The sequence below is a fragment of the Rhineura floridana genome, chromosome 2, assembly GCF_030035675.1.
Source record: "Rhineura floridana isolate rRhiFlo1 chromosome 2, rRhiFlo1.hap2, whole genome shotgun sequence".
In the NCBI taxonomy this organism is placed as follows: domain Eukaryota; kingdom Metazoa; phylum Chordata; class Lepidosauria; order Squamata; family Rhineuridae; genus Rhineura; species Rhineura floridana.
In genome coordinates this window covers 101,716,834-101,735,039 of record NC_084481.1, presented here as the reverse complement: position 1 = coordinate 101,735,039, position 18,206 = coordinate 101,716,834, and the positions used below count along the sequence as shown (strand labels likewise).

The 18,206-nt window shown below is 41.0% G+C and overlaps 1 protein-coding gene across 1 annotated transcript in view; it reads left to right on the top strand.

Annotated features, from left to right (window-relative positions):
- Positions 1 to 11,683: 11,683 nt before the first annotated feature.
- LOC133376901 (acyl-CoA (8-3)-desaturase-like) overlaps positions 11,684 to 18,206 on the top strand; it is a 29,525-nt gene continuing 23,002 nt past the window's right edge. Inside the window, exons 1-2 of the mRNA XM_061609842.1 lie at positions 11,684 to 12,080; positions 15,949 to 16,059. Of these exons, the coding sequence (XP_061465826.1) occupies positions 11,838 to 12,080; positions 15,949 to 16,059 (354 nt within the window). The 5' untranslated portion in view covers positions 11,684 to 11,837. The remainder of the gene's footprint in view (positions 12,081 to 15,948; positions 16,060 to 18,206) is intronic.

Below are 18,206 nucleotides of genomic sequence, written 5' to 3'. Positions count from 1 at the left end.
AACATCACAGGATTTAGAAAAATGTTATTGGCTTAAGCAGAGGGTAATGGGAATGTACAACGTGGTGTTTATAGTGGAAGAATTATTTCTCCTAAGGATTATCACAGTTGCCTAAAATAATTCCTGCAGTACTTTGATCTTCATCAAATCTGAACTTCTAGGTATTTGTGCAAGAGATTGGATTTATTATCTGGATAGACCATATTTCATGCTCCTGTATTCCTCTAAGATGCAATGAGTGATTTAAATAATTCATTAATTTATATTATTTGGTGGAGCTAGTGTTAATGTTCATTTATTATTATTATTATTATATCCCGCCCTTCCTCCCAGCAGGAGCCCAGGGCAGCAAGTAAACAGGACAGATCTTTCCTTGAGAGAATCTCTCTCTCTCCACACATCCCTCCCAATATCCCTAGGTGTCCATCTCTTGAAGTTTGCACAGAATTTACTGGGTTCTTGCACAGAAGTCGAGAGAAGGTGTTTTGGACAGGAAAGGCATTCATTTTTTTTGTTTGAATGGTATGCTCCAAGCAACTGTGCTTGATACTTAATGTATCATGCTTTATGATGTCACTAGGGCCCGCCCCGTGATGTCACTAGGGCCTGCCCCATGATGTCACTAGGGCCCACCCTGTGATGTCACTAGGGCCCGTCCCATGACATCTCAGGTTTTGGGATGCTTCTGACCTGGCAACCCTACTTACACATGTAGGGTTGCCAGGTCTCCTGTTTTCACCTGGACACTCCAGTTTTTGAAGGTTCTCTCTGAGCCTCCAGGTGAGTCACGTTAATCTCCGGATTCATATCTTTCCTATAAAAAAAAGATTAAGTTTCTAGGTGGTCTGGTTCAAAAGATATAAACCAAAATGTCAGCCACTGCCCCCGCAACTTCTGTTAGTACCAGCTGCTCTAATCCCTGCCCTTTCAGGTTTTTAGCCAATAAGTGAAGTCAGGGTCATGACTGACAAGATTTGTTGACCCCCCCCCCAGGCAATAGCTAAACCCCATTTCAAGTTCTGAGAACAGTTTTCTTTTCCTGCTGGTCTCACATCAGGAATTCAGTAAATATATAGCTTTCAGCAGCATAAAGAAGTACTTTCTCTGTACAGGACTGGGACTTGCTTCTGAGTAAACATGCACAGGATTGCACTACAACAGAAGAGCACAGCAGAATCTTGGTAGGCAAAAAATGCTTTTTATCATTTGCAAAAAATGGTACATTATACATTTTATCTTTCAAATAATTTTTGAACAGAAGTTTTAAAAAGTGTACATGCTGCAGTGTTATACTTTTCTAATTAAGGAGTCAAAGAACTTTAAATTTTATTGGACTGTTGAAGAGGACGGTTTATTTGTCTTATTCATAACCTGTTTTGAAAACCTTCCCAATAGGAAGCTTTTCTGGGAATAAAGCTGCAATGCTAATTCCACATACCTGGGAGGTAACCCCATTGAATTCAGTAGGACTTACTTTTGAGTAGACATGATTAGGATTGTGCTGAAAATCAGTGGGACTTTTGAGTGAACATAGAAAAGGATTGTGCTATAAATCTTTCTCTCCCCCTCCAAACCTTTTTTTTTAAGCAGTTAGGCTGGGCTTACTTAGGTGTCACTGCTTTTATTTGGCAGGAAACAAATACTTTAAAAAAAATGTTCTGCAATGGCCAACTGGTTTTGACAATAAACTATTATATGGGGTGTATGTATTTGTAAATTTCCAGTGTATGTGTATATGAAATATTTCCAACAACTCTGTGAGGTAGGGTTGGAAACCAAGGCAGCTCACAACAAGAAATAAAGCTATTTAAAATCCAAGTAATGATAAAACAAGTATAAAACAGTTGCAAAACAGCTTAACATGGCATGATTCTGAATTCTGGGTTGGATGAGTGAAGTTCCTTATCACTGAATTGCAGTCCTGTGCATACATCCCTGTTTGAGTAAGCTTCATTGAATATATTTATTTATTTTATTTTTTATTTCTTTATTTGAGTGTATTTATATGCAGCCTTTCCACAATGAGCTGTGCCCAAAGCGGCTTACAACAAACATTCAAAATATCAAAATACAAATACTGAAAATGGATATGGAAGAAGAACAAGTAAAAGAGTGTATGGTAAAGTGGGCAAAAAACTTTGGTTATAATATACAAATGGATCAATGGGAAAATATGTGGAAAAAAGGCTTGGGATTTACATTATGCTATAATCTTAAAGAAAATTTCTATAAAATGATGTATCGTTGGTACATGACTCCAGAAAAGTTGTCAAAAATGTATAGTAATGTTTCTAATGTTTGTTGGAAATGTAAACAACAAGAAGGATCATTTTATCATATGTGGTGGTTGTGTAAACAGGCAAAATTATTTTGGGCACAGATAGGTAGGATGATGCAAAAAATTCTAAAGATAAATATACAGTCAAAACCAGAATTTTTTTTATTGGGTTTTATGGATAAACAAATAGAAAAGAAATATGGAAGAATAATATTATATATGATTACGGCAGCAAGATTATTATATGCACAAAAGTGGAAAATGGAATCAACACCAACAACGGAAGAATGGCTATTGAAATTAATGGACTTAGTAGAGATGGATAAATTGACATGTTTACTTAGAGAAAAATCGACAGATACATTTCTTAAGGAATGCAAGCCTCTCTTAGACTTTTTGTTGAAAGATAAAAATGAAATGATGATAATGGGATTTGACGATTAATTAAGATAGACTATGGAGAAAAGTGATTTTGTATGTATTAAGGGACAGGTTTGATATATATTATATATTTATAGCTGATCTGTGACAAGTCGGAAGTCAATTTTTTTATTTTATTTTTATTGTGTTATGTTTTTGATTTTGTTTTGTTTGTTTTATGAAAATTTGAATAAAAAATTATTGTAAAAAAAAATATCAAAATACAAAACATTGAGGCAGGGGAAAGAAGTCAGTTTACAAAGCAATCAATGCATTCAAAAAGGACAAAAACAATTTAGCAAACATTCAGTATTACAAGAGAAATAATCTAGACTTTAAAACATAAGTACAAAGCAAACAGAAAGCTAACAGGCAATAGAGCTTCAGGTCCTCATCTTGCTGCACTTGAAGGAGCCTCAGCAGCCTGTTTTGAATACAATTCAGAGCGGAAGGGTCCTCTCACCAGCTAGATGACTTACAATTGGCTGCCTTTTATCTCCTCCAGAAGAGACCAACAGCAGCAACAGGGAAATGCTGAGGAGGGCAGTGATGACAAGCCCTCTTTCCCAGCCGCCTGGAAATTCCAACTGCTGGTGCAGATTTTATTGCTTCAGTTCTTCATGTCCATTCTGCCGCTGCCTCTGTGTCCTCCAGCTCCTTTCTCCCTCCATTCTTCTCCACCACCATCCCATAGTTGGCTCCATGCTGTTGTCACCACAGGGGCATCTCTTCGCTCCGGGTTCGCTCCTCGGCGGTGGTGGCTTCCCCTCCGGCTCCTGCTCCACCTCCATGTCCTCTGGCCCCGGCGGTGGCAGCTTGGGCAGGCCTGGTGTGGGCCTCGCGGGCCTCACAGAACTGCTTGAGGCTGACGGCATGCTCCCCGTGGCCCAAGCGGGCCTCCCCTCAGCGCACCAGGGCAGCGTGGTGCGAGGAGAGGAGCAGAATTTCTTATGGTCTTTTATTGGGACTTGCTTCTGAGTAAACATGTATAGGATTGCACTATAAATATCTTTACAGGTTCTGTAAATAATGAACATCTTTGACATTCACACTTATATAAATATTTCTTCATACTATGTCTTGATATGTATCTGATTTCACACTATGGTTGTACAATATTACTTCCTCTACATTTTCAGTGTGCCCTTCTTACTTGAGGTGGTCATGCTCTCCCCCTCTGGAAGAGATTACTGCCTGGAATCCTGGAGAGCCAATGCTAGTCTGTCATCAGTACTGAGCTACATGGTACCAAATGGCCTGACTTGGTATAAAAGAAGAAAGAGACCCAAGGGCCACAGTGATGCTAAAATTTATTTATGTATTTTATTTACAACACTTATATAGCGCTTTATTGTAAGAAACCTCAAAGCAGTTTATAGAAAAAATTAAAACAATAAAATTATTGGAAAAAATAGTTAAACATTCAAGATAATAAAACCAACAATGAGTTAAAAACAGATTAAATACATAATAGTTTCTACATGCCTGGGTAGGCTTGCCTTAACAAAAATGTTTTTAGCAGGTGCCAAAATGAGTACAATGAAGGCGCCTGCCTAATATCAATAGGCAGGGACTTCCAAAGCATAGGTGCTGCCACACTAAAGGATTGATTTCTTTCAACAGCAGAACAAGTACTATGTGGAACCCGCAATATGGAAAGCACACCTTGAACTTTGCATGGTAGCAAATCAGCAACCAGTGCAGATTTCAGAGCAGATGTATTATGTGCTGATAGGGTCTCATTCATGTCAGCGATTGTGCTGAAGCATTCTGCACTAACTGCAGTCCCTGGGTCAGGTTGTGCTGCATGGGGATTTCTGTGATCTTGGCTGACTGGCTGCCAGGAATTTTTTAGTTTTGGTTAAGAACCCTGACTGGTTGAGGGACGCTGAGTTTTCTGTCTTACTCACAGGAATCTTGTTGTGGTTGGTATGGTAGTGCATTTAGGAAATCATCACTGTCTTTTTTTTCCTATTTGCATTTCATTTGCCTCTGACCTTACTCCCTTACATCCATAGAAGCAACAACAGTAGTTCCATGTGGTCAGCTCAACCTCCTTAAACCCATCAATGATGCACCTTGTTATTTGCATGATGGTTTGTTTCTTGCCCAATAGCAGTAAAAGAGAATTCACATTCTGGGAAGTGTGGCTTCAATTGCTATTGTACCCAGTCTACTGCCTGTGAAAGTAGACCAAACCATATGTATTTTCTCTCTGTTAATTATTGCGCACTGGAATTGGGATGGCTGTCAAAGTGAGTTTATAGCAGCCCACAGGGTTGGCAGGAAAGAGTACAGAATCTTAACTCTTACTCATTTCTCAAACCTCTCTGCAGTGAAGGGTCAAATCTGTAAAGAAGTTTGGAGCAGCCACGTTAAAAGGCAGGCATGGCATTCCAGGCAGGGGGTTGCTAACCTTGCTTTGATATGGATATTGTTGCAGAGAATCCCTAGTCAAGCCTTATCAACAGCACAATCCTAACCATATCTACTCAGAAGTAAGTCCTGTTGAGTTCTATGTGGCTTGGTCCCTTAGTGTGTTTAGAACTGCAGCCTTCAGGGGTATCTTTACTCCTGAGTGCTCCCATCTAACATCTCCACAACACTAGGCTTTCTTCCTACTGGTCTGAGGGCACTTAAACCCTTCTTGGCAGAAACAAGTAGACTAGATTAAATGTTCCTTACCCAGGCTCTCTAAGCAGGTGAGAAGGAATGATCTCATCACTTCAGCTGGACCTGGAGATGTCTTCATTTAGCTAAAATTTCTATCTTAATTTCCAATCAGAGAAATGTTTTCATTAGAGTGGTATGCTCCAAGCAACTCTGGTTGATACTTAATGTATCATGCTTAATGACATCACTAGGGCCCACCTCCCATGACATCACTAGGGCAAACCCCTGAAATCTCAGGGTTTGGGATGCTTCTGAACTGGCAATCCTAGTATTAGGCCTAAAGAAATGATCCTTAGGCACTGATTAGAGGCTGAAATTTAAGAGCATGAAGTGTTCTGGTTATTTTTCTTTAAAATCAGCAGCAAACAGACTGTCCCTATGTCAGAAATTGAGCAACTAGAATACATTGGCATGGAGCTATTTGTCAATTACTGCCCCCAAAATAATAAATGGGCAATATCCAGCAGAGGCTGTGTACACATTTTAAAGCACATTCTCTGCTCCCAAGAATCCTGGGAACTGTAATTTATTAAGGGTTCTGAGAACAGCAGCTCTGTGAGGGGTAAACTACAGTTCCCAGGATTCTTGGGATGTGTGCTTTAAATGTATGGCATGTATGCAGCCTTAGTCATACTCAGAATAGACCCACTGAAATCAGTGGAAGTCCATCAATTTTAATGGATCTACTCTGAGTGTGACTAACATTGGATCTTACCCTGTGTATTTCTAGCACATATAAGTAGGGCACTGCTCTTAAATGCAAGAAAATATTAATAATGCTGGGTTCAATTTGAGTAAATGAAAGAGGTAATGCAAAAGCTACAATGTTCATAGGATTCTCTTATAAAAGAAGGCTGGGCCTCTTTAACTACAGAGGACACAATCCATTTCATAACCACATTTTTGGTGTCAGTTTTTATTGTCAGAATGATGTCACATTGGCACACTGAACTCTTGTTTATTTTATTTTTTATACCATCCATTAACAAAAGGGCAGCTCACAAATAGAAGTTAACAGCATAAAGTACAAAAATAGAACACAGACATAAAATCTTAAATAATCAAAACACCATCAGCATAAAGCCAGGAAGATAAAATTGTGCACAGTACTTAAAAAGCAGTAAAACTTTAAAAAGTGGGAAAATAAAATTTTTGACTAGCACTGAAAAGAATACAATGTAGGTGCCACATGAGCCTGTCTGTGTAGGGCATTCCACAACTGAGCCACCACTTTTTTTAACCAGTCTAGAGGAGATTGATAGTGGGAAGGTTTTATGGCACATGTGTAGTTCCTGCACAGGGTGAGGAGAACGTTGCCAGATGTCTTCAGAGTGAGAGTCTGTAACTGGCAGAAGGCTGGCGTTCCCTGGTTGTGAGACAGGGGGAGAGTAAATGTGCCCTGTGTAGTAGATATTGAGTGGGTTTGACTGTTCCTAATTCCCTCAGAATTGTACTGGAATAATTGGTTCAGGTAGGTTTTGTTGATGGGCTGTTATTAGGTCCATATCAGGTGTTTAGGAGAAGTCTGTTAGAAGGAATATGGGTGATGCCACCCCAATTTCAGTGATCATGGGTAGAGGGAGGCATAGCCATGGGGAAGTGGTGAATTACTACAGAAGATGAGGACAAGGCTATCTATGCCTTCTTTCTCACTACCACTCCTCTCATGGATGGATTCCTCATTGCCCATCTGCTGTGTCCACTGGCCTGTGTGCACTGTTGTTTAACGCCAGATTGGTACACAATAAGACCACATTAATCCATGATTTGATCATGCAGGAAGATGCCAATTTGGTGTACATTACCGAGACCTGGGTGGGAGAGCTGGGAGGAGTTGATCTGACCCAGCTTTGTCCACCTGGATACTCAGTGCAACACCAGCACAGGCTGCAGGGACAGGGAGAGGAGTTGCTGTGGTCTACAGAACTTCAATCTCTGTCACCAGGAAACCACTCTGTCTTGGAGCTGGCTGTGAGGGCCTGCACCAGGTGTCAGGCCAAGGAGAGAGCAGTGCCGCATTGACTTTTGTGGGCCCTAGCCACTTTTGCCTTCGTGGGCCCCTCCCACCATAGTAATATCAATATTAAAATTATTTTTGATATAACTTTAAATACTTCAACATTTTATTTTTTTCTGTTTTAGGCAAAATTTAATAGATTTTCTTGGGCCCTAAAAATTTCATTTTTTTCTGATGTGAGAAAAAAATTAAAACATTTTCTTCGACCCTAAAAGTTCATTTTTTTCTTCAGATTTTAAAAGAAATTAATTTCGTGAATAACAGAGAAGAGTTATAGCTCACCCAGAAGTTCTTTAAAGCTGATTCATTTGACAAATCTCTTTTTGCTGCAACAATTTAAACCAAGTAAAAAAAATAATAGAAAGAAGGGTGCTTGCCTGTTAGTCCGTTTTCTCTTTGAAGAAAAGATAAACGTATCGCATTAATCAGATAGAGCTTGTTCCCCTCTTCCTGGGGGAGGTGATTGAAAGGGTTGTGGTGTAGCAATTGCAAGTACTCTTGGATGAAACAGATTATCTTGACTCATTCCAGTCTGGGTTCAGGCCTGGTTATGGGACTGAGTCGGCCTTGGTTGTCCTGATGGATGACCTTTATCAGAAGAATGACAGGAGGAGTGTGACCCTGTTATTCTTACTTGATCTCTCAGCAGCTTTTGATAGCATTGACCATGGTATCCTTTTGGGCTGGCTTGTTGAGATGGAAATTGAAGGCACTGTTTCCACAGTCATTTTCAGAGAATAGCATTGGGTGATTGTCTTTCAAACCCCTGGCAGTTGCCATCTTGTTCCCCATGCTGTTTAACATCTATATGAAGCCCTTGGGAGGGGTCATCAGGACATTTGGGATGAGGTGTCCACAGCACCCTGATGATACACAGCTCTGTTTTTCTGTAACATCTGAATCCGGAGAGGCAGTGCAAGCCCTGGACAGCTAACTGGACTCGGTGGTGGGCTGGATGAGAGACAATAAACTAAGTCTGAATCCTAGCAAGACAGAGATATTGTGGGTTGATGGTTCCCGAGTTCAGGTAATTGGTCAGTTGCCTGCTTTGGATGAGGCCGTACTCCCTCTGAAAGTGCAGGTCCATAATCTGGGGGTGCTCCTGGAACCATCTTTGTCACTAGAGCCACAGGTGACCTCTGGCTAAGTGTGCCTTTCACCAGCTTCGGCTGGTAAGACAGCTGCAGGCATTTCTGGACCAGGATAGCCTGACCACTGTTGTCCACGCACTGGTAACCTCCAGGCTGGATTACTGCAATGCCTTCCATGTGGGGCTACCCTTGAGGTTGGTCTGGAAGCTGCAGCTGGTGCAAAATGCGGCAGCGAGACTGCTCACTGGGGCAGAGTATCACCAACATGTCACTCCGCTGCTGAAAGAATTGCACTGACTGCCCATTTGCTACTGGACTATGTTCAAGGTTCTAGTTCTGGTGTACAAAACCCTATACAGCTTGGGACCAGGATACCTGAAAGACTATCTTATCCCTTATATACCCAGTTGATCACTGCGCTCTGCAGGTGAGGGCCTCCTTCAGATACCATCTTATCAGGAGGTCCGTTCTGGAAACGGACCCTTAGTGTAGTGGCACCTACCCTTTGGAATTCGGTGCCCTTAAATATTAGACAGGAGCCATCTCTGTTATCTTTTTGGCACCGAAGACCTTCTTCTTTCAACAAGCCTTTTGACCTTATCCCAGTCTGCATCTGTGTTGGAATTGCTTTTTAATATGTTTTTAAACATTTTTTTCACAAAAAATATGTTTTTAAAGCTTTTAGAAATGTTTTTAAAGATGTTTTGTTTTAATGTTTTTAATGGTTGTTTTGTTTTAACGTGTTTTAAAGTCTGTTTTTATGTTTTAAAGTGTTTTTACTGCTTTTGTTTCCTGCCTTGGCCTCCTACTGGGAGAAAGGGCGGGATATAAATCTAATAAATAAATAAATCACAGTTGGGGTATTAGCCTAATCAGACAAAAGGTGCTCTAAGACGCCAAAGTCACCTTTGCCTCGAGACAGTACTGGTTCCAATTGCACCTCCAAACTGTGCACCTGATCCGTCAGTGGGAGTGCAACCTGCTGCAAAACAGGTTGACCACCACTCATCTAGACAGAAGACAGTGCTTGTAGTGCTGCTCTCTTGTCTAGACTGAGCTTCAGTTTGTCAGCCCTCATCCAGTCCATTACTGTGTCTAAGCCAGCCTTTCCCAGTGTGCCTCCAGATGTTGTTGGACCACAATTCCCATCTTTCCTGACCATTGGCAATGCTGGCTGAGGCTGATGGGAGTTGTGATCCAACAACATCTGGAGGCACACTGGTTGGGAAAGGCTGGTCTAAGCAATGATCAGAACACCCATTGCCTCAGCTAGATTTGATTAAAAGGAGAAAGGGCAGCATCTGGGTGACATCCACCCATTGGTGATATAATGTGCTAACTCATTACTAAGGGCGGTTTCAGACAGGTAAAATTATTTTGACCCATTTATTTATTTTTAAAAATTATGCATCGCCTATAATCATCAGTCTCTGATTTACAACAAAATAACATACATCATACATAAACAGTAAAGTATTAATAGTGACCAGATAAAACTAATGTTCTGGAAATGTAGAGATCACTGCTGGACTAGGACCTGGGAGACCAGGGTTCAAATCTCCACTCCGCCATAAAGCTTGCTGGGTGACCTTGGGCCAGTCACAGCCTCTCAGCCTAACCTACATCTCAGGGTTGTTGTGAGGAGAAAATGGAGAGGGAGGAAAAACCATACGCGCCACCTTGAGCCCCTTGGAGGAAATGTGGGATATAAATAAATATATAAATAAATGTACACATGTGCTACGTGAGCTCTATGATGCAAGTGTTGCATTAACATAGGTATCCAAATATAAGGTAAGGTTGAAGGAGAACATTCACAAACATGCTATTACTTCTTTATTGCTTTTCAACTGCTCGTCATCTAAATAATCAAATACACACATGCACACTCACATGTATACAAGAGTCTGAGTCATTGCATTCTTCTATGAAAGTGATGATCCAAACCCCTAAGGCCAGAAGCAGCAAATGATGAAATCAAGGAAACTCAGAGACACGAAATCGTTTGGGAGGTGGTATGACAGAATCAGCCAGTGGTGCAGCTATGATTGTACCGTGGGGTCAAAGTCCATCCCGCCCCTTGGAAATGACCACCCAGAGGCCTGCAGATGATGGTGGCAGTGGCAAACAAGTCCAACATTAGTATTTGGGCCAGCATAGGCACACCAGGGCCTACACTGGCCACTACATCATTCCTTTTTTATTTTTTTAAAAAAATAGTAATAGCTGGGGGGGGCACTGACCAATAAAGCATGTGTGTGGATACAGGTGCTCATTTCAATATTTTTACTTTTGAAATTGTATCATCCTTTCATACAACAATGTAGTGCTTATTCCCAAGTAAATGTGTTTTACCATCATGGCATCCGAAGCAAACCCCATTTTATTCCTGTAGCCATGATGATACTATGATTTAAGTTAGTTTAACATGCAAAACGGCTTTTTAACGGCCTTCCTCTGTCAACAAGCCTTTTAAGTAGAGACCTGATCCCAGTCTGCCTCAGTGCTGGACTTGCTTTTTAAGATGTTTTTAAAGTTATTTTTTAAAGATGTTTTGTTTCAATAGGTTTTTAAAGAAGTTTTGTTTCAATATATTTTAAAGTTTTTTTGTTTTTAAGATTTTTAAAGTGCTTTTATCATTTTCGTTTGCCGCCTTGAGAGCCTTCTGGGAGTAAGGATGGGATATAAATTTAATAAATAAATAAATAAATAAATATGCTCACTATACTCCTCCTCAGGGTTGGCAAACTCCCCTCCCCCTTTCCCTCTCAACACATCAGGAACGTAGAAGTAGTTGTAAAGCATGGAATGATGGGGGAAGGAGAGAAATGCTCATGGTATGCCTCACCTGACCGTCTAAAGGTGGGGACATGAGTCCAGGGTCTAAAATTAGGGCTTCATAATAAACCCCAAACAAACCCCCTTAGCGATAGTAGAGCAAATTTTTAAAAAGTGCCTACACACCACAGGTAAATATAGCTCTTCCATAACGTGTGCGTATGCGAGGGGGGCGAGACAGAGAGATAGTAATAAATCTCAGTGGGGAAGAAGTACAAACTTGGGTGACAGAGAGAGAAAAACACCACGGATCTCTCCATGGGTGTGACCAACAGCCACGCTGTTTGGTTGCTACAGAAGGGTGGGGGGGGCAGAGCCGGTGCTAATAAAAAGCGGCGCCTTAGCAGCCAATGGCCGTTCCCGAAACCACAGGACGCCAATCAGATCCGAAAGCGGGGGGTGTCCCTGCAGAAGGCGCTTGGTTGAGCACGCTTGTCCTTTTTGCCGCAGAGCCGAAATCCTCATAGCCGCTTGTGTGGAGAAGGTCGGGATTTCCGCGCGGATCCTTGGCCAAACGGGGATGGCTCCTCCGCTGCAGGATACCGGGGTGGGAGCGACAGCTGGGGAGAAAAGGCCTAACGGTAGTAGCGAGATTTGTTCCCGCCGTTTTTTCACCTGGGAAGAGATCGAGCTGCGCACGGGTCGGATCAAACCGGAGCGGTGGCTGGTGATTGACAGGAAAGTCTACGATATCAGCAGCTTCCACAAGCGCCATCCAGGAGGCTCCCGGGTTATCAGCCACTATGCTGGGCAGGACGCCACGGTGAGAACGATGTGGGGCTGTAGTAACAGTCGTTCCCTTTTAGGGTGGTTGCAGATCATGAAGGAGCCCTGGTGGTGGCTCTGGATTATCAAGCGCGTCGCTCGCTCGCACAAACCCGCCCCATTGAGGTCTGGATTATCAATTGCGTTTCACTAGGACCGACAGTTTGGGATTGTTCTAAAACGGAGTTAACACGTGATTTGCTTGGACATTTCTGCTCTTGGGAAAAGTACCTGGACGGTTTCTTGGGGCCGTCTGTAGATCCTTATGCTATTTTGACTCATACTCCCCACGTGTGGGGAATGGTGGTCTGGGAAGCACCTCTTAATGTCCTTTTATTGTCTCTTTGTTTTTAGTTCTTATTTAAATATCAGCTAATTATCCGTTAATCTTAGGGCTGTGTGACCTTGGGACAATGAATTCCATATTATCTGACTACTATAATGTTTGTTCCAAACAGGCGGAATTATTTTCTGTCCAGCTAAAATGGGTTCTGTTTTGTTTCTCTTTTAATCCCTAGTTTTCTAGTTCTTCCACTTGTATGTTCTGTATATGCCACTGATGTCTGAATGAAGCAGATCATATGCCACAAAGCTCAGCCATCATGACATTGTGTTTCTTTTAATTAAATAAATAAATAAAACCTGTATCAAAAACAAGGCAGTTATCTTCGGGCAGAGCGATTCAAATGGTGGGGAATCAGTGGAAGAGGGAGCGGCGGCGGAGAAGCCACATGCACGAGTGGAAAGGAAGGAACCAGCTCCCACAAACAGGCTTCCCAGGGAGTAAGCGCACCCAGTGATGGCCATTACATTTTTTTTTTACTGCACCAGCCTTTTGGCTGGTGGAGTTTCTGGGCAGATCAGGACACGGAGAGGGCTCCAAATATGAGGATCTCACATAAGTCCCTCCACGGCTCTGCCCTGGGACACCTCATTTTTGGGGCTTCTGGAAGCACCAGCAGGCTCTTGTGGGGGTCAGCTGTGGTGGAGGGCTGCTGCTGGTGAACCCGGGAGCCTGCCAGCACAGCTGGTGGTCCACAGCATCCACCTGGATGGAAAAGTCAGTTGGACAGCGCCCATAGTTTGTCCTGCAAAATATGTGGATTCACATGATAATTTTCACAGTGTCCTACGTAAAATGTCTAGCCTTGCAAATATATCCCCAACAGTTACTATCACGTAAAAAATTTTTCTAGCCCACCTGCCCACATATTTATGTTGATCATATGTGGTACAAAAAAAGAAAACTAAGTTTTGTAACACTTGCCTCCTTAATTGCGTGGAAGCAGTTTTTACTCACAAAATGTGACAAACCAAATGGCTGTTTAGAAGCCTGGCTTAACATATTTTCCTGCCTGACAGTGCAATCTTATCCATGCCTACGCAGAAGTAAGTTCCATTGAATACAATGGGACTTACTCCCAGGGATGTGTGAAGAGGATTACAACCTGTGCTGATGCTTTGTGGTGTGATGTATCTATGCTGCTCTTTTCTCTTTGTCTGAGCACCAGATAGATTTTGACAGGGTTTTGAAACATCAAGATATCGTTAATGACATGCTTGCACAATGAGATTCATTACAGTACCATCTACAGCTGGTTTATAGAAATTCTGTCTGTGAGTGACTTTATCACTGCTTCATAATGGCAGTGTTTGGAATGGGAAGGGAGTGAATCATAATGGACCACATTAAAGAAAGATGCCTGAAGCTTGGGTTGTACAGAACAGTTTGGATTTTGGACTAAATGAAAATTCTTTTCAGCAAAGTGTCCAAATGGCAACAACGTGCTGACTCTTGCCTATGTTGAAATTAGTTAAACAGAGGGAAATGAATTGTCTTTATATCTTTGCTGATATTTAGACAGCTTCTTGCTGATCTGCTTTTTGTGAGTGCAAAAACGTCTGCATTTGTTGTGGAGGAAAGTATACCACCATGGAAATGAAATGGACTATTCAGCATTGGTTAGGCCTCATCTTGAATACTGCATCCAGTTCTGGACTCCGCACTTCAAGAAGGATGCAGACAAACTGGAACAGGTTCAGAGGAGGGCAGCAAGGATGATCAGGGGACTGGAAACAAAGCCCTATGAGTAGACACTGAAAGAACTGAGCATGTTTAGCCTGGAGAAGAGAAGACTGAGGGGAGATATGATAGCACTCTTTAAGTACATGAAAGGATGTCACATAGAGAAGGGCCGGGATCTCTTCTTGATCATCCCAGAGTGCAGGACATGGAATAATGTGCTCAAGTTGCAGGAAGCCAGATTTCGACTGGACATCAGGAAAAGCTTCCTAACTTAGAGCCATACGACTATGGAACCAATTACCTATAGAGGTAGTGGGCTATCCGACACTGGAGGCATTCAAGAGGCAGCTGGACAGCCATCTGTCAGGAATGCTTTGATTTGGATTCCTGCATTGAGCAGGGGGTTGGACTTGATGGCCTTATAGACCCCTTCCAACTCTACTATTCTATGATTCTATGGACTGCCTTCAAGTCAATCCGGACTTATGGTGATCCTATGAATAGGGTTTTCATGATAAGTGGTATTCAGAGGGGGTTTACCGTTGCCTCCCTCTAAGAGTGGGTGCAGCACATGTAGTAATATGCACATAGAGGGTGTTAATCATCATGCTTGTGGTGAGAAGGATGCACATAAATACATGACTGTGAATGCATGACAATGCATGCCTAGCATGTCCTTTAAAATTGCCATATCATTACAAACTATGAAGCTTTAAAGAAGTGCACATGTACACAGAGAATATTGAGGCCAACAGAGCAAGAAAGATGGGACTTTTTAAGGTCCATTGATGCACTGTGGGAACTCAACCTGAAAAGATTAAATATTTTTGTCTAGTAGGAGCCTCATGCTGGGAGAGATATGCCATATTTTCATTTCTGTGATACAAAGGAGAAGGATACCAGAGTTGTTTCACAGTACAAAATTCCTACAAGGAATTTTACGTAGAAAATAATGCCCAAGACATGCATACAGGATGATGATGATGATGCATGTACCAGTAGTGAGAAATTGCAACTGGTGACAAGATGATTGAAAAATAACCGAGAAAAGAAATGCCTATTGGACCAGGAAGTAACACAGGTCATCAAATCATCTTATACACCAGCCTGAAAACAAGGGAAATGAGTTTAGATGAGGTGCACACAGTAGGGATGGGCGAGAATTTCCATTCAGTTCACATTTAAAGCCAAATTGATCAAATCTGCACTTTCCTAAATAATATGAGAACTGAAACACAGCCATCCTTCAAAATTCCCACTATTTTGAATTTTGTAATGTAGTTCACCAACCAAATAATGTTTTCAAAAACACATATGAGGGGAAAGTGTGCGTAAAAATGAATATATCAGTGAAAATAACATGTAATATACATTATATGGTGAGAAATGACTGACAAACCTGTGTACATGAGTCAAAACTACCTTCAAAAATATGTGTATTAGGAGAATTTCATACTAAAATGCTAGAGAATTTTCATGGGGATTTAAAAAAAACTGTTGCAAATTGCTGCAGAAATGTAGAAAGCTGAGTTTAAGATTGAAAATGAAAAACAGAAAGAACTGAAATTGACAAATTTGCCTATCCTAGGGCACAATCCATGCTCATTCAGCTCTCAAATGAGAATGTGTGCAAATAAGTTACATATCTTGCAGTGTAGTTCTTGCAGTGTGGGCTCCTACTAGGAGGAGGGGTGGGATGTTGTTGTTGTTGTTATAATTAATAATAATAATAATACATGCAGTAAGTTTTCTGTTTGAGGCTACTTTTCATCTTTCATCTCTGCCTAGGCATGTGTTTGTCTTTCATTCCATTCCATTTTGTGCCTTCTTTTCTCTCCAGGATGCATTCACAGCATTCCACCTTCATAGGGCTCAAGTGAGCAAGTACTTGAATTCCCTGCTGATAGGAGAACTGGCACCAGATCAACCTAGCTCTGAGCCCAGCAAAAATGTAAGTGTCCGTTAAAAGTCAAATATAGGAAACTATATATATTTCTATGGTTTTTGACATTTATAGTTACGGGGAGGGAGGGGAATCAGAATTCCATCCTACACTGTACTTCACTCTATGGTATACATAATATTGTACCACTGAACAGTGATTTGATTTATGATTCAGCAGAGTGGTCTAGCATTACTTAATGATAATCTCATCTACATTTCATAATATGGAAACTAAAACTACCTAGTGACTGAGACTGCATGGCAAACAACCTAAAATTAAGAGCCTGTCTTGTTTTCTCTTCTAGTTATACTTATAACACACTTGTGTCCTCTGTTGTGTAATGGATGTCCATCTGTCCCATAGAAAAAAGAAAATTTATTTCCTTCGATCTCTTACTGAATAATCAAATTTGTGAACTAATTCACAAGAGAATCTTCCTTCGAACTCTGGTTTAGGGATGGGTGAGAAATTTGATTCATTTTGCATTTGAAGATGAATCTATCAAATTTGGACTTTCCGAAACAATATGGTTTTTGATCAAGCTAAAATGTATGATTATGACCCACTTATGGGCAGGTTATACATTTTTGGTTAGAAGATCAGCAAGTTCAGTGTGAGTTCTGTAAAAAGCTCTTAGTTGAATTCCATCAAAATCCAGTGATTTGTTAATGTTTTAGTTAATAAGCCCAAGGACTTCCTCTTTTATTGCCTCTGTTTTGTTCAAGTGTTCATACTCGCTCCCTGAAAAATCCAGGTCAGGCCTTCTGCATTGAAAATGGATGGAAAGAATGTGTTCAGCTTCACTTCAGTCACCCTGTTCTCCTTTAGTAAAGCTTTTACTCCCCACTATCCCATGGCACTGCCTTCATGGTAGTTTTCTTTTTCTGAGGTATCTAAACAAATATTCTTGTTGACTATTTTTTTTTTTTTTAAAAGCAGGCACACTCCCTAAATTTTTCGCTTCTCTCTTTGTCATTGTACATCTGTTATGCTACAGTTTGTGTCCTGTTCTTTTCATCTGGGCAGGATTCTATTGTTCTGAAGGAAGCTTTCTTGCCTGTACTAGGTTCCTTGACTCTGTTCTAAGTATGGGAGAGAGTCGATTCAATTAGCATTGCAAGCTGAATCTATCAAATTTGCACTTTCTGAAACAATATGAGAACCAAAACAGAACGATTCTTCAAAACTGACACTTATTCGAACTTAGCAATGCAGTTTGCCAAACCAGCAAAGCTTATAAAAATGCATATGCTAGGGGAAAGTGCATAAAAATTAATATATGAGTGAAAATAACATACAAAAATGCATTATATGACAAGAAATTGCTTGCAAAAATGTGTACAATGTGTACAAACAAGCATAAAAACATGTTTAGTAAGAAATTCTCACTAAAATGCTGGAGAATTTTCATGAAGATTTCTTTTTTAAAAAAATGCAAATTGCTGCAGAAATGTGGAGAGCTGAATTGAAGATTGGAAAAATGTGAAACTGAGAGAACCGAAATTGACAGAGCTGTCCATCCCTACTCTGGTTGCACTTTTCCTACATAAGATGTACAGTACGTTGTTGGACATATTTGCCCTATGGACATGTATCACGCAGTCCTAAGAACATTCCTTCTGAGGTATTCCCAAGTAAGCACACACAGGATTGCAACCTTGAACTAGTTCAAGAGTCACTTATTCTCCATACGGAACCAAAGGAAAATTGGTAGGGATCTCTAATCTAGAAGAGAACTCTTAACATCCTCATCAGACCCCAGGATTCTTTGGGGAAAGCCATGACAATTAAAGTTGTTCACACACTTGATATTAATTTGCAATATACAGGCCTACAAAGGACTTGACTCTGTGCTTTCTTGCATAGCATTTTGTTTTCTTACAAAAACAATGAGTACGTTTGTAAGAATTCCAGCTGGCTACCCATACCTGCCGAGGTTAGTCACTTGGGGCTTAAAAAAAAATAAGAACCAAACTTCTGCAGAGTTATCCTGTCTGGTTCCTTGGAGGCAATTCTTACTTGCTACAGGTAACCAGGCAAGTAGCTATTTGCAAGCTTGGAATTCTGATCATGAGACTGGAAAATGTAATGAATTGCTTGGATGGTGGCGGCAGCGGTGGCGGCAACAGTCTCTTTTTGCCTTTTGTTATCCA